Genomic DNA, 13,186 nt, shown 5'->3' with positions numbered 1-13,186 from the left:
GATTCTTTTTTCTTTTTTTAAAGATTTATTTATTTACTGTGAATAGTGTTCTGCCTGCATGTATCCCTGCAGGCCAGAAGAGGGCATCCATTCTCATTACAGATTGATCGCAACAGGACTGTGGAAGAGAGCCAGTGCTCTCAATCACTGAGCTATCTCTGCAGTCCCCCCACCCCCACGCTGATTCTTAAAACTATCACACATCAGGACACCAGCAAGGTCAGAGTGTGAAAAGTGAGTAGCCAGCTGGGAGCCATTGCACGCTTACCCTCAGATCCAGAGGGAAGTTTGTAGAAAGGCCAGGGACTGGGGAAGTTCTGTTAGCCCCAGTCAAGGTTTCCAGTACTGCAGGAGGGGACCTGGGGACCTGGGGGTTCTGTGACAGCATAGAAGGCCTTCATCAATAGTTGGCAGGGACAGCCTCTGCTTGGATGTCACAGGCTGTAGCTACCTTTCAAAACAGCCCAATGACCTGCCCTAGTATGAAGAACTAGACATTCTTGTCTGGTTTGTTGTTGTTTGGTTTGTGTGTGTGTGTGTGTGTGTTGGGTTTTTTGTTTGTTTTTGAGACAGGGTTTCTGTATGTATTAAACTGAGTAGCCCAGGGTGGCCTTGAACTCAGAGATCCACCTGCCTCTGCATCCCAAGTGCTGGGATTAAAGATGCAAGCCACCACACCCAGCTAGACATACCTTTCTGACTTTATGGCAGTCCCTTTGGTCCCAATAGGGACCTTAGCTGTGTAGATCCCTGTGAGGCCATACATGTCATCTGATAACTAGCAGAGCGCTTCATGCTTCAGAGTCTAGCTCAAGCAGCAGCTTCTGTCAACCCCTCATCATGCCTGCAGCATTGCTGATTCCCCGTTTCAGGACTCATGAGACAGACTTCACTGGATGTGTGTCCAAAGTCATAGCCAGTAGATGGCAGGCCTGCGTGTTCCCCAGTTGTGTGTGGCTCAAGAAAGGTGTGTCATGTCCCCTGGGAAGGCCTGAGATAGGAACACAAGGTTTTGAGCCTGAGAAAGCAGCAGTCTTTGGGGCATAGTCCCCAGGGCCCTAAAGTGGGGTGGGAAGGCTGATGGAATGGCACCTAAGCCAGGGAAGGCAGCATGGGCACACCTCCTCTGTTTATTCACCTGTCACCTCTTGCTGAAAATCGGAAGCTTCGCCCCTTACTCCTAGCCTCACTAGCACAATGTGCCCATCTCTCCCTCAGGTCCCTATGCCACATTTTCTTTGCCACCTGGTGCCATTTAACAAGAGAAGTGGCATCACATTCCCCAGTGAAGGCCTGGGAGCCTTCCAAGTGCTGGGGGAGCTGGAGGCTGTCACTACTGCCAGCTCCCTGCCAAGCTTGGCAGGGACCCTGGAACTAGAGGCGCCTCTCTGGGGTTTGGGCTGGCCTTCCCCTGCTGCACAGCAGGACTGAGCGACACTTAAATGGCAGTCAGGTGCCTCAGACCTTACTGAAGACAGCAGGGAGCGGTTGCTCCTGGCAGTGTGTGTGACTAAGGACCTGAGAGCTGAGCTTGGTGCTGAGGTGGAGTAGTCGGGTGGCTCAGGACTCTTGAATGGGGGAGCTGTCAGATGCCTGCAACCTGAGTCAGGACTAAGAGCCTCAAGGAGAGTCTTCTTTACATCACACATTTGTCCCTAGGCTACCTGGCATGGGCGGTTCTTATACCCCTCCAGGAGCTCAGTTCTCTGCAGGAGGGTGCCCACCCAAGTGTTGTGGCAGTGATCTGCCATAGTTGTCCCTGCCTAATTGGTGGTGACTGACCAGCCATTCCTATAGAGGGGAGGAAGCTGCAGAATGGCACCAAGGACCCTCCACCCAGCTGGGTGTGGCTTAGCTAGCAGAGGTGGGAGGAACAGTGATGTTTTTTCAGGCCAGCCTTGGCTACAGTGCAAGGGGTGAAGCAGATGAGGCAGTCTGTGGGGTAAAATTGCATTTGCTTGACTTCTGTGTAAAGGTAAGAGAGAACACACTGAAACTTGTCCTCTGGCCTCACACACATTATGCAATATTAATACATTTTACAAGGGGCAGGGGTGTAGTTCAGTTGGTAGAGTGCTTGCCTGGCCTGTGTGAAAACCTAGTTCAATCCATAGCACCCCGTGGAGGCATAATGACTCAAACCAGTAATCCCAGCACTCAGGGGTGGAAGTTCAAGGTCATCTTCAGCTACACAGTACATTTGGTGCCAGTCTGGGCTACATGAGACCCTGTCCAAACCAGGGCCAGCGAGGCAAGATGGTTCAGCTGGTAAGAGCCTGGTGCCAACCCTTGTGACCTGAATTTCATCTCCAGAACTCATTCCTGAAACTTGTCCTTTGACGTCAATATGTGTGTCCATGCTTCCCCCCCCCCCCCCAATGTCATTTAAAGCGAAACAAAACGCTTCAACCCAATAGAACAGAGGCCTGGGCTGCTTGGCCACAGCGGAAGTAGTGAAGTGAGAAGGGCCCAGGCCCTCAAGTCTCACTATCAGGCCTGTGACTCGGAGCAGCACGCTTTCCTGCGTTGAGCCCCACTGCTCTGCCTCTTTGGGTTCTCATGGCTGGAAACAAAAGCCTGATCCTGCTCTGCCCTCCTGAACCAGCACATGACTTTGCTTGCCAGGGTGGAGGTCAGCGTCAGATGTCTTCCTCTACCATTCCCCATATTGATTTTGAGTCAGCGTCTCTCACAGAACCCCAAGTAAAATTTTTAATACTTTATTTAACTTTATTTTATGTGCATTGGTGTAAGGATAACAGATCCCCTGGAACTGGAGTTACAGGGGAGCTGCCATGTGGGTGCTGGGAATAAAACCCAGGTCCTCTGGAAGAGCAGTCAGTGCTCTTAACCACTGTGCCATCTCTCTAGCACCCCAAGTAAAATTTTAAAACAAAAGGATATCCCTCATTCTCTGCTGCCCTCCTTGAGTTTTTCTCCCCAGCCCTTCACCCACTAGATTGGTTCCTTACTGGAATTCCGGCTCCTGTTGCTGCTTGCTGGATGGTGAAATAGCCTTGCTTGGGGTCTGCAGGAGGCCCAGAGCCCAGCCACTGTGGTGCCCTGAATGAAGCTGGGAAATTCCCATTCTTCAACCTCCTCACAGCCTCACAGCCCCCAGCCCCCAGGCAGGACTCCACTCCTGCATGGAGAGGCTGAAGTTCTGTGGTCTCTTGTCTCATACAGAAACCCTGTGTCCTCACACCAAGGCCTGCGTAAAGAATGACAGCAGGAACCCTGTCCTGACAATGCACAGGTGCCTGCACAGTGAGTTTGTAGGGAGAGGGGGCAGGGAGTAGCCTGGGCTTTGGAGTGGGTGAAATACTGCTTCATGGAAGGGTGTGGCCTGCCATTGCAGGCTCCATTCTGAGGAGAGAGGCCAGGGACCACTCTGACCACTTCTGTCTGGGGCGCCTGCCGCTCAGGCCTGCAGTTTCTACAGACTGGCTCACCATTCCTGCCCTCTTAAGTGAACAGAAAACCTGACATTGTCCTTCCCTCTGTCCCCACTGAAGGGGACTTTCCAACAGCATCCTTGTTTCTCAGAACTAGACACAAGGGGGTTGAGGGAGAGACATGAAGTTCCGGAGCCAAATTAGGGTGACCGGGAAGGCCCGAGGGCAATCCATCTTATGAGTCATGTTTCAAAAGAACAAAGCTTTTGCATGTGTGGACCTGAGGCTGTGGGTGAGCAGTCTCCAGAGCAAGGGGACTGAGATGGCCTGGCCACCACCTCCAACTCAGAAATTACAGTCTTGAAGGGCTTTTAATGTGGGTGCCCTGACCTGATTATAACTAAAACGAATATTGATGTTTGAGAGCATCCCAAGTCTTAGAACAGTTTCACATCCAGATCTGGGGGCTGGGCCTCTCTGTCCCCAGTGGCTGCCTCCCACCCCCATTACTGGGCTTGTCCCATAGACACAGACCCTGTCTCTGAAGTATGAAGAACTTGGGCCATGCTTCATAGTCAGGTGTACCAACCCCATCCAGGCCTTCATTCCTGCTGGCTCATCCTCTGAAAGCCCTCATCCCCACAAAGCCTGGTTCTTCATCTCATGCTGTTTGGGGAAATTTTCAGAGCAAGAACTTCTTGCCCCGCCCCCACCCCAAATGAATCACTTTTTTTTTTTTTTAAGGAGCAGCTGGGCATGGTGTCAGGAACTTTAATCTCAGTACTCAGGCTCAGGAGGCAGAGAAGCAGAAGCAGGCAGATCTCTGAGTTAGAGGCATCTGATCTGGGCCTAGTGGTATGCCCACAACCCTAGCACTTGGTGGAAAGATCAGTAGTTCAAGGCCATTAGCAGTGTAGTGAGTTTGAAGTCAGCATTTAGCAAATGAAAGGTTGAGGTCAATAAGACAAAAATTTGAATAGAAGAAAGTTTCAGCGACAAAGTCCCTCATTTTATAGTCAAGAGTGTGTGTTTGTGTGTGTGTGTGTGTTTGTGTGTGTGTGTGTGTGTGTACAAGCTGGCAAGAGGTGCTTGCTTCCTGAGCCTGACACCTGAATGTGCCTCCCAGAACTCCTGGGAGTTGTTCTCTGACATCAGGTGCACTGCAGCACATATGTGCCTCCACTCACACACTTGTGGTGGTGTGAAAGAAAATGGCCCCAGAAGGTGTGGTCTCATATGCTCAAGTCACACCCAGTATCTCAGCCTACTTCCTGTTGCCTGTGGGGTTAAGATGTAGCTCCTCTACTCTCAGCTCCTTCTCTAGCACCATGTCTGCCTGCACACTGCCATGCTTCCTGCCGTGACAACAGACTAAACCTCTGAAACTAAGCCACCCCAATTAAATGTTTTCTTTTATAAGAGTAGCTGTGGTCATGTTGTCTCTTCACAGCAGTAGAAACCCTAAGGCATGCATCATACACACATAATAAAATAAAAATTTGCTGGGGTTTTTGTTTGTTTGTTTGTTTGTTTTTGAAGCAAGAGTCTTGTGTAGACCATTCTTGCCTTGAACTCCCGATCCTCCTGCTCCATTCCACCCCAAGTGCTAGCACTATAGGTGAAATCCTCAGCACTGTGGATAAAGAGAAGAATGCATTGAAGTCATAGCTATTTGTTAAAAGAAAAAATTGTTGTTTTTCTTTTTTAAGGGCTGAGAAGTTGAACTGGTGGGATGTGTCCTTAGGCCCAGCTACTCAAGGGGCAGAGGCAAGAAACTTGCTTGATTCCTGAAGTTCGAAGTCAGCCTGGACAACATGGCAGTATCCAAAGAGATTTATAAATAAAAAAATAAAAAGCAAAAATCTGTTAGAAGGGAAATGTGCAAATACTACAGTGAATTTAAAACTAACTTGTTGGTGATTTCATAGTCAAAAGTGACACAGAAGAACTTCTAGCTAGAGACGGTGGTACTGGGGGGTCTGCTAGCCCAGGGGAGGCACAGAAGCCCACCTCCTCCAGACTGCCCTTTGTGGCTCTCCATCACTTCTTCCTGAGTAAGCTAAAAAGGTTATGTGGAAGGATGGATTTAGGAATTAGTGAACTTGGGGCTGGAGAGATGGCTCAGTGGTTAAGAGCACTGATTGCTCTAGAGGTAGAGGGCCTGGGTTCAGTTCCCAGCATCCACATGATTGATGGCTTACATTTGCCTGTAACTCCAGCTCCTGGGAATCTTAAGCCCTTTTCTGGCCTCTGAGGGTTCTTGCACACACATGGTGGACAGACATACACTTAGACACACATAAAGTAAATATTAAGAAGTAATAAGCTAACTGGGTGTGTGATGCACGCCTTTAGTCCCAGCACTCCAGATGCAAAGGCAGGCAGAGCTCTGAGTTCAAGACTGGCCTGGATGCCAGCAGTTGGTAGTGCAAGCCTTTAATCCCAGCACTCAGGTGGCAGAGGCAAGCAGATCTCTGTGAGTTCCAGGACAATGAGGAATACACAGAGAAACCCTATCTCAAAAAATAAGTAAATAAATAAACTTGATTTAACAGCTATGAAAAAAACAAATCATTGAAGTATAGCCTAACATTGCCTGTATTGGTGAGCCTGCTCTCTCCCTCTCTCCCTCCTTCCCCCTCCTCTCTCTCTCTCTCTCTCTCATTCCCTTCTCCTTTTCCCTCTCACTTGCTGGGTCTCATGTAGCCCAGGATAGACTCCTCAAACCTACTATGTAGCCCAAGGCTAGCCTTGAACTTTAGGGCCTAGTCTGCCTCTGCCTTCCTAGTGCTATGCTGAGATTACAAGTGTATTCCATTATGCCCAATTTATACCATGCCATCTGGATGGAACCCAGAGCTGCTTTCTGCATGCTCTTAACCATTAAATCATTCAAGCAGAGATTCAAGGACTGCCACAGCCTCCACCTCAGCCCTACAGAGACAAGTGAAAATACCTGGCTGAGGTCGGGCACCTTACACACCAGACATGAATCCCACAAACCTTTGCTGTCATTGGCTCAGTCTGGCTCTTGTCTCAATGGGCCCATAGGAAATGCCCAATAAACATCTGTGTCAAATGAGTAATTTTGCTTCTGTCCTTCCAGACTTCAAATGTCCCTCTCTGGCTGAAGTGAAGGGCTCTGTCATTGTGACTGTGAATTACAGCCCTCTTGCTTCATACCCCGAGATGACCTGTCTACTGCAGGAGATGGAGCAGCTAGTAATTCTCATCCTGTTGTGAAGTAGCATCTCCTTGCAGGGTGGCTTCCTTGATGTGGCACATGGGAATTTTCCCAAACTGGACCCTACTGGGCTGTTCTCTCCCAGGGCTAGATTGCTGGCCCTGGATTCCCATGAGACCCAGGCTCTTCAGCTGCAGCAACAGCTAAGATGCCTGGTGCATAGGCAGGATTCCACAGCCCTAACAATGATGAGTAACAGCAACCATGTAGTGATAGAGGGGGTGTGAGCAGAGGCTTGCAGCCAGGCCTTCTGGTCTTAACCTTCATGCCTCTCAACTGTAAGAAGGGCTGTCAGTGCCCTGGCTCCTCTCCATGCTCCTTTCCTCCCCCCACCTCCCCATACACCCACACTCACACCCACACCCACCTCCCCAGACACACTTCTCCTTTGTAACTACCCTGACGCCTACACCTTCCTGCTATCGAGTTACTGGCCCATAGGCAAGGGGATGGAGAGGCAATGGGCCAGAACCCTGAGAGATTGGCTGATTAGGGTTCTGTGTTGGGTCCCCAGCATCTCCTGTGACCTGCTTTGATTCCTTTACTCCATGGTCAGCTCTGCATCTTCCCCTACCCTGGGCCAAAGCACCAGCCTCCTTGCCTCTCCATCCAGCCTCTGGATGCAGCCAAAAGGCCCTTGTGAACCAAGGCAGTGAGATGCACACTCAAACATTCCATGTCTCGTCACTGCCAGGCTCCGTTCTCTAGCTGGTCTCTGTCCATCTGCAATGGTGTTCTCCTTTATCACAGCACCCCACAACAGTGGCATGTCTGTCCCCAGCATGTACATACAGCCCTTCACTATCACAGGCCTTTCCTATGCCATCTCCCCTTGAAGCTGCTAAAGATATCTCAGCCTCTAGCCCTGAGGGCTTAAGGTCTGTATGGCCCACCATGAGGCCCACCAGGGGATTCCAGGCCTGAGCTCCTACCTGGGAGCTCCCTCAGGCCCTTTGCAGCCCATGGCCCCTGGGAAGAGGGCTGCATATATCCCAAGACGAAGAGAGCTTGTTTGTATGACGTCAGGGTTTGAGAGATGCTGATGAGGGACAAATGGAAGACTAACACTGAGGACCTGATATAACAGGGGCCCGGACAAGGCACAAGCACAACCAAGCAGGGTCGTGGGGCTGGTGGAGTGTGGGGGGACTGCAGAGAAACAGGTTCCTTGCTGATCTGCGAGGCCCCCTAGCTCTGCTTGCTTTAAGCTCCCTAGCACCCTGCTGCCAGAGTCCAAGTTTCCTGTTGTTCTAGCCTGTCATCCCCAGGCCCCCAAGTCCCAGCATTCCTTGGCCTTCCCATTTGTGCTACCAGGCTTTGTTTGTTTGTTTGTTTTGAGAGTTTCTCCATGTAGCTTTGGAGCCTGTCCTGGAACTTGATCTGTAGACCTGGCTGGCCTCGAACTCACAGAGATCCACCTGCCTCTGCCTCTGCTCCCTAGTGCTAGGACTAGAGCAAGTGCCACCACTGCCTGGTACTACCAGGCTTACTCATACCCCACCCCACCACTGGCTCCTAGACTTTGGCTCTCTACCAACCCCATGTCATTTTCTCAAGTCTTCCTGTCATTTTTGGTGGTGCCCTGTACTGGTGCCCTCAGGCCATGCCCTGTATCTACGCATTCCCATGGAGTTCAGGGTGACTGGCTGTCTGTCCCCTCAAAGGGGACAGCTGGGCAAAGGACAAGGATATGGAGGACTAGAGGGTGGTGAGACTAGGGAGTCTTTTAGGCTGTCCATGTCCCTCCATCAGCGCACTGTGGGCATTAAGATTGGCCACTCGAGAGTTTGATGTCTTGACTCTGGGAAGGGCAGAGCAGGAAATGGGAGGGACTGGGGACAGATGGCTTTGGTGAGGCATGGCAGAGAGACTGCAAGAGACTGGGGGAAGTAAGTGCCTACTGGGTCCATCCCCTCTGCTGTCCAAGAGCAGGCTCTAGTTACACACACACACACACACACACACACACACACACACACACACACACACCAGCGCTAGCAATGCACAGCTGTTGTCTGCAGTGACAGTTGAGTGGTTTAATGCAGGAACCACAGGTGAAAGAGGTCTGGGTTTCCAGGCTAGGTTGCAGCTCCACCCCAGTGGTCCCACCCCAGCAGGCAAGGGCGGGGCAGAGGATGCTGCTGCGTCGAGTTTCATTCCAGACTAAGGGGCACAGAGCCAGACTCAGAACTCTGTCCCACCTGCGTGCGGTGGGATATGGGCACCAGGAAGAGAGAGGTCAGAAGTCAGAGAAGCCGGGACAGCCCGATGCCCACACCATGCGTTCAGACACTGTGCTTCGACCCTCTGGTGCGACACTGCGTGGCCTGTAACCTCCTCCGCACGCCAGACCCTCTACACGGTAAGCAAGGCCATGGCATGGGGACTGACAGGACCTGCCCCAAGGTCCCCAGCCCTCCCCTCCGTCACTCCCCCACCCCTGCTAGCTCCTGGGACTGATGCCCCTTTGCTGGTCCTGGAGCTAGCGGTCCCTCGTGGCCCTCACTGCCTTCTCTGTGTCTCCTGTCTCTGTCCCTACCTCGCCCAACCTTCCGTTTTGGTCCCCGGCCCTCCATCTGCATCCCCTTCGCCATCAGCAAGCAGCCAGGTGCCTGGGACGCGGGCGCTGCAACTGCAGGAGTCGGTGGGCACCGGGCCAGGGCCTGACTCTACGCTGCCGCTGCCGGGACTGCTCTTCGGTGCCCCCGCGCTCCTGGGACTGATGCTGGCGCTGGCCCTGGTGGCCCTGGTGATCTGGAGGTGGTGGCGGCAGCGCAGGATAGCTTCCCCTGGCACCCCAGACGGAGTCCAGGAAGGTAAGAACTGTGTCTGGGGGAGTGCAAGGGTGATTGGGGGTGGGGAGTGGGGCACAATTCGGTGATGGGGGGGTCAGGAACCAGGACCCAGGACTGAGGGGGTCCTGAAAAGTTAGCTCTGAGGCTACCAAGTGCTCAGGGGACACAGCACAGCCCAAGTCTGTATCCAAGCAAGGAGACCCTATAGCCTAGGAAGAGATGTTTGGAGATGATAGTATCTACTCTGCCCTTGGGGAGTGCGAGGGGCCTTTATGCCCAGTGGACCGGCCATACAGTGTCCCTCACCTCCTCATCTTATCAAGTCTCCAGACTCAGCACTTCCTGTCCTGAAGACTGGTCATATGCTGTCTCACTTCCTCTACTGAAGGCTGTCCCAGAGGAGGCTTCTAGAACAGGCATTTTTTGGGAGGCTATGATTCAATCCTGAACTGTCTTACCTACCCCAGAGTCCCTGGACAATGTCTTCGTGTCCTCATCGGAAACCCTTCATGCCACTGCTCCCATCTGGCCTATGCCCAAAGAAGATGCAGACACCACCCTGCCGGGCCACAGCATCCCAGTGCCGGCCACCGAACTGGGCTCCACTGAGCTGGTGACCACCAAGACAGCTGGCCCTGAGGAATAGCCACTGTGGAGGGAACCCAGGGAGCCCTATGGGGGTTTGTGGACTCTCACCCAAGGGCTTGGAAGAATTCAGCTCTTCAGGGATGGAGCCCATTGCAGGAGGGAACCCAAGAAACACAGACACTACAGGCCACAGACTGCCACCAGTGCGAGACCACTCTTATGTTAGCTTTTGGTTTGGGAACTTTGCATTTTTGAGATTGTTTTTAAGTTTTTATGCCTTCAAATGGTTGGGTAGGCTTGAGTGTTGTATATTAGTGTTTTTGAAGACTTAGAGACTGGACACTTAACCTCTTTCTACAAAATTTGGGTGGTGGACTGGAGAAATGACTCAGCAGTTAAGTGCATGTGCTATTCTTGCAGAGGACTGTAGTTGTTCGGTTTCCCAGCATCTGTGTCTGGCAGCTCACAACCACCTGTGACTCCAGTCCCAGGGAGATCCAAAACCATTTGCCTCCAAGTTTACAATTGCTCACATATGTACACACACACACACACACACACACACACACACACACACACACTTTAAAATGTTAAAAACAGGGGCTGGGAAGATGGCTCAATGGTAAAGAGTGCTTACTGCTTTTCCAGAGGACCTAGGTTTGATACCCAGCATGTACTTCATGTGACTCATTACTGACTTTAACTCTTACTTTAGGGGATCTCATGCCTCTGAACTCCTCAGACATCTTCATTCACATATACAACCCTACACACACACACACACTTACAAATTATAAAATTCAAGCTGGCCATGGTAGCACAGGCTTTTGATCCCAGTGTTGGAAGGCAGAGGCAGGTGGATCTCTGTGAGTTTGAGGCCAGCTTGGTCTACAGAGTGAGTTTCAGGATAGCCAGAGCTATATAGTGAGACCAAGCCTCAAAATAATAGTAATAAAATCTTTTTTTAATTTTTATTTTTTCTCTTATTATTTTTAGAAAATTAATCTCATTCTGGTGTTTAGAAGTGGTATGCTTGGAAGGTCAGGTAAAGTCATCAGGACAGAGCAATAAGCAACAATGACTACTCCCTGTCTCTGGCCATGTGATGTACTGTGCCAACTCTGGGCTCTACCAGAAAAAGGGCTATCATCAGAGGTCACTCTTGAGCCTTCAGAACTGTAAGCTAAATCAGTCTTATTTCATTGTAAAGTTACTTAGCCTTAGGCGTTTTGTTACAGTACTATAAAAACCGACAAACAAAGGCAGTATGAATAAGAGATTTTCCTTTTAACAGGGAAAGGTGCCATTATACCAAAATTAATCTGAATAAAGGCTAGTGGGAAGATACTTAATCTGTATCTGGGTGTTGGATTTCTTTAATTCTTGCTTTCAGAGCTCTCCTGCTTTGATGCTGTTGCAAGTGACAGCAATGGACTGACGGTTTGACTTTGGTATTTACTACAAGAGTCTCTATAATTTTAGTTTTCATAGCATTGTGGACCAGACCTAAATAAGTTGTCTACACTGAGCTACACCTAACTGTAAGGTAAATTTTTAGAAATCAGCTGGGAGTAGGGGGAGACAATTGGGCTGGGCTGTGCTGCCTTGGGTGTCAGTAACCCAGGAATAACTGTGGATTTCTTTGGCTCAGTCTGCTGGGATAGAAGATGCCATCTTCACCACAATGGCAGTTTTAAGAGACATAGGAAGAAGTCTGTAGTCTCAGGCTGAAGGAACACCATGGTGGTATTCTCCCCCCAGAGAGTACCTGGGGCCCAGTGTCCCCAGAGTATGGCTACTCTGTGGCTTGCAGGGCATTGACCTATAGGACATTCCTTCATAGGGGGAGCCTGGGCAGCCAGTGGCTCTGAAGCAGACTTCTTTGTGGGCAGTTCTCCTCTTTAACTGGGCTTTCTTGGCCAAGCTCATGCTGGCCCTGGGCTCAACATCACCCCCACTCCATGGAATCTGTTCCCTGAGAGTGTGCTCTTTGCTCTGGAGCTGCAAGTCCTCTCCAGTTCTGGGCACACTGCACTCACGGGCAGCCATCATGTCTCCTGCCCTGCCCTCCTCGTGGTGAAGCTGAACTTGTAGCTTGTTGAAACTTGTTACCACTTAGCCTCTGCTGGAAGGAGCACTGGCCTGGGAGTCAGAACTGGAATCCCTTTGTAGGTACTTGCCTGATTTCTGTCCCTGCCTGCCAGTCTCTCTGAGCCCACCACCACTGCCTAGAAGTATTTGCCCCTCCTGTCCACACCATTCCTATTTTAGAAAACAGTATCCAGTGTCATTTAGAGCTTCCAGGACATGGACATTCATTTCCAAGATGCCCTTCTCTCCAGGAAGCCAGGTGAGTAGGATGAGGTCAGGTGTCAAGCAGTAGGTGACAGGTGTCAGTCAAGCCACTGCTGTCTGAGCTGTCCCTGGCCAACTGTATCAGCTATAGCTAGGATCTAGGTTCTAGAGGGGAAAGGACTGTGGAAACCCTGTGGGACCACGGTACAAATATCTGTAATACCTTTTAGTTCATCTAAGCCTCTGGCTGGTACATGCTTTCCCCTCAACCTGTTGCTTTTGAAGAAAGTGGGGAATGGATATAAAATCCTCTTCCTGGTCTCTGTCCATTAAAGGAGAAGGGCTGAAGGAACCCGAGAGAAGTCTCACACATCCCCACTTCACAGATGAGGAAAGTGAGACGTACACAGGGAGAGAACCTGCCATCAGCATCACAGTCAAACAAGAAAAAAGCTCTTTGGGAAAGCCAGGAAAAGCGAGTGGAGGGGGACAAGGAGCAGGGACAGTGTCCCTCCCCCAAGGGCTACACTGCCAGGCAGTGACACCAGTACCCTCCAGTGCCGTCACCATGGGTGTTGCTTTCTGGGGCGTTCCCCATCCATTTTGCACTTTGTTTTCAGAACAACACCTGGAAGGGGAAAGGGACTCATGTTTGATTTAAAAATTATTAAAAATAAGCCAGGCATTTGGGAGGTAGAGGCAGGTGGATCTGTGAGTTCAAAGCCAGCCTGGTCTACAAAGTGAGTTCCAAGACAGCCAGGGGGCTACACAGAGAAACTCTGTTTGGGGGGGGGTGTCAAGAGATTTTGCACAATAGCTGGAAAGAGCAGTGTGATAATCCAGAGTGGAGGCTGGAGACAGCTGACCAT

The 13,186-nt window shown here is 50.8% G+C and overlaps 1 protein-coding gene across 1 annotated transcript; it reads left to right on the top strand.

Moving 5' to 3' along the window:
* The first annotated feature begins 8,773 nt into the window (after positions 1-8,773).
* On the top strand, positions 8,774-11,374 carry Tnfrsf13c (TNF receptor superfamily member 13C). Its single transcript, XM_051189065.1, has 3 exons — positions 8,774-9,001; positions 9,237-9,455; positions 9,902-11,374. The coding sequence occupies exons 1-3, from the start codon at positions 8,857-8,859 to the stop codon at positions 10,078-10,080; spliced, it is 543 nt and encodes a 180-aa protein (XP_051045022.1). The 5' UTR covers positions 8,774-8,856; the 3' UTR covers positions 10,081-11,374.
* Positions 11,375-13,186: the final 1,812 nt, after the last annotated feature.

This window comes from Phodopus roborovskii, unplaced genomic scaffold, assembly GCF_943737965.1.
Source record: "Phodopus roborovskii unplaced genomic scaffold, PHOROB, whole genome shotgun sequence".
Classification (NCBI taxonomy): Eukaryota; Metazoa; Chordata; class Mammalia; order Rodentia; family Cricetidae; genus Phodopus; species Phodopus roborovskii.
This window is presented reverse-complemented; position numbering and strand designations above follow the sequence as displayed.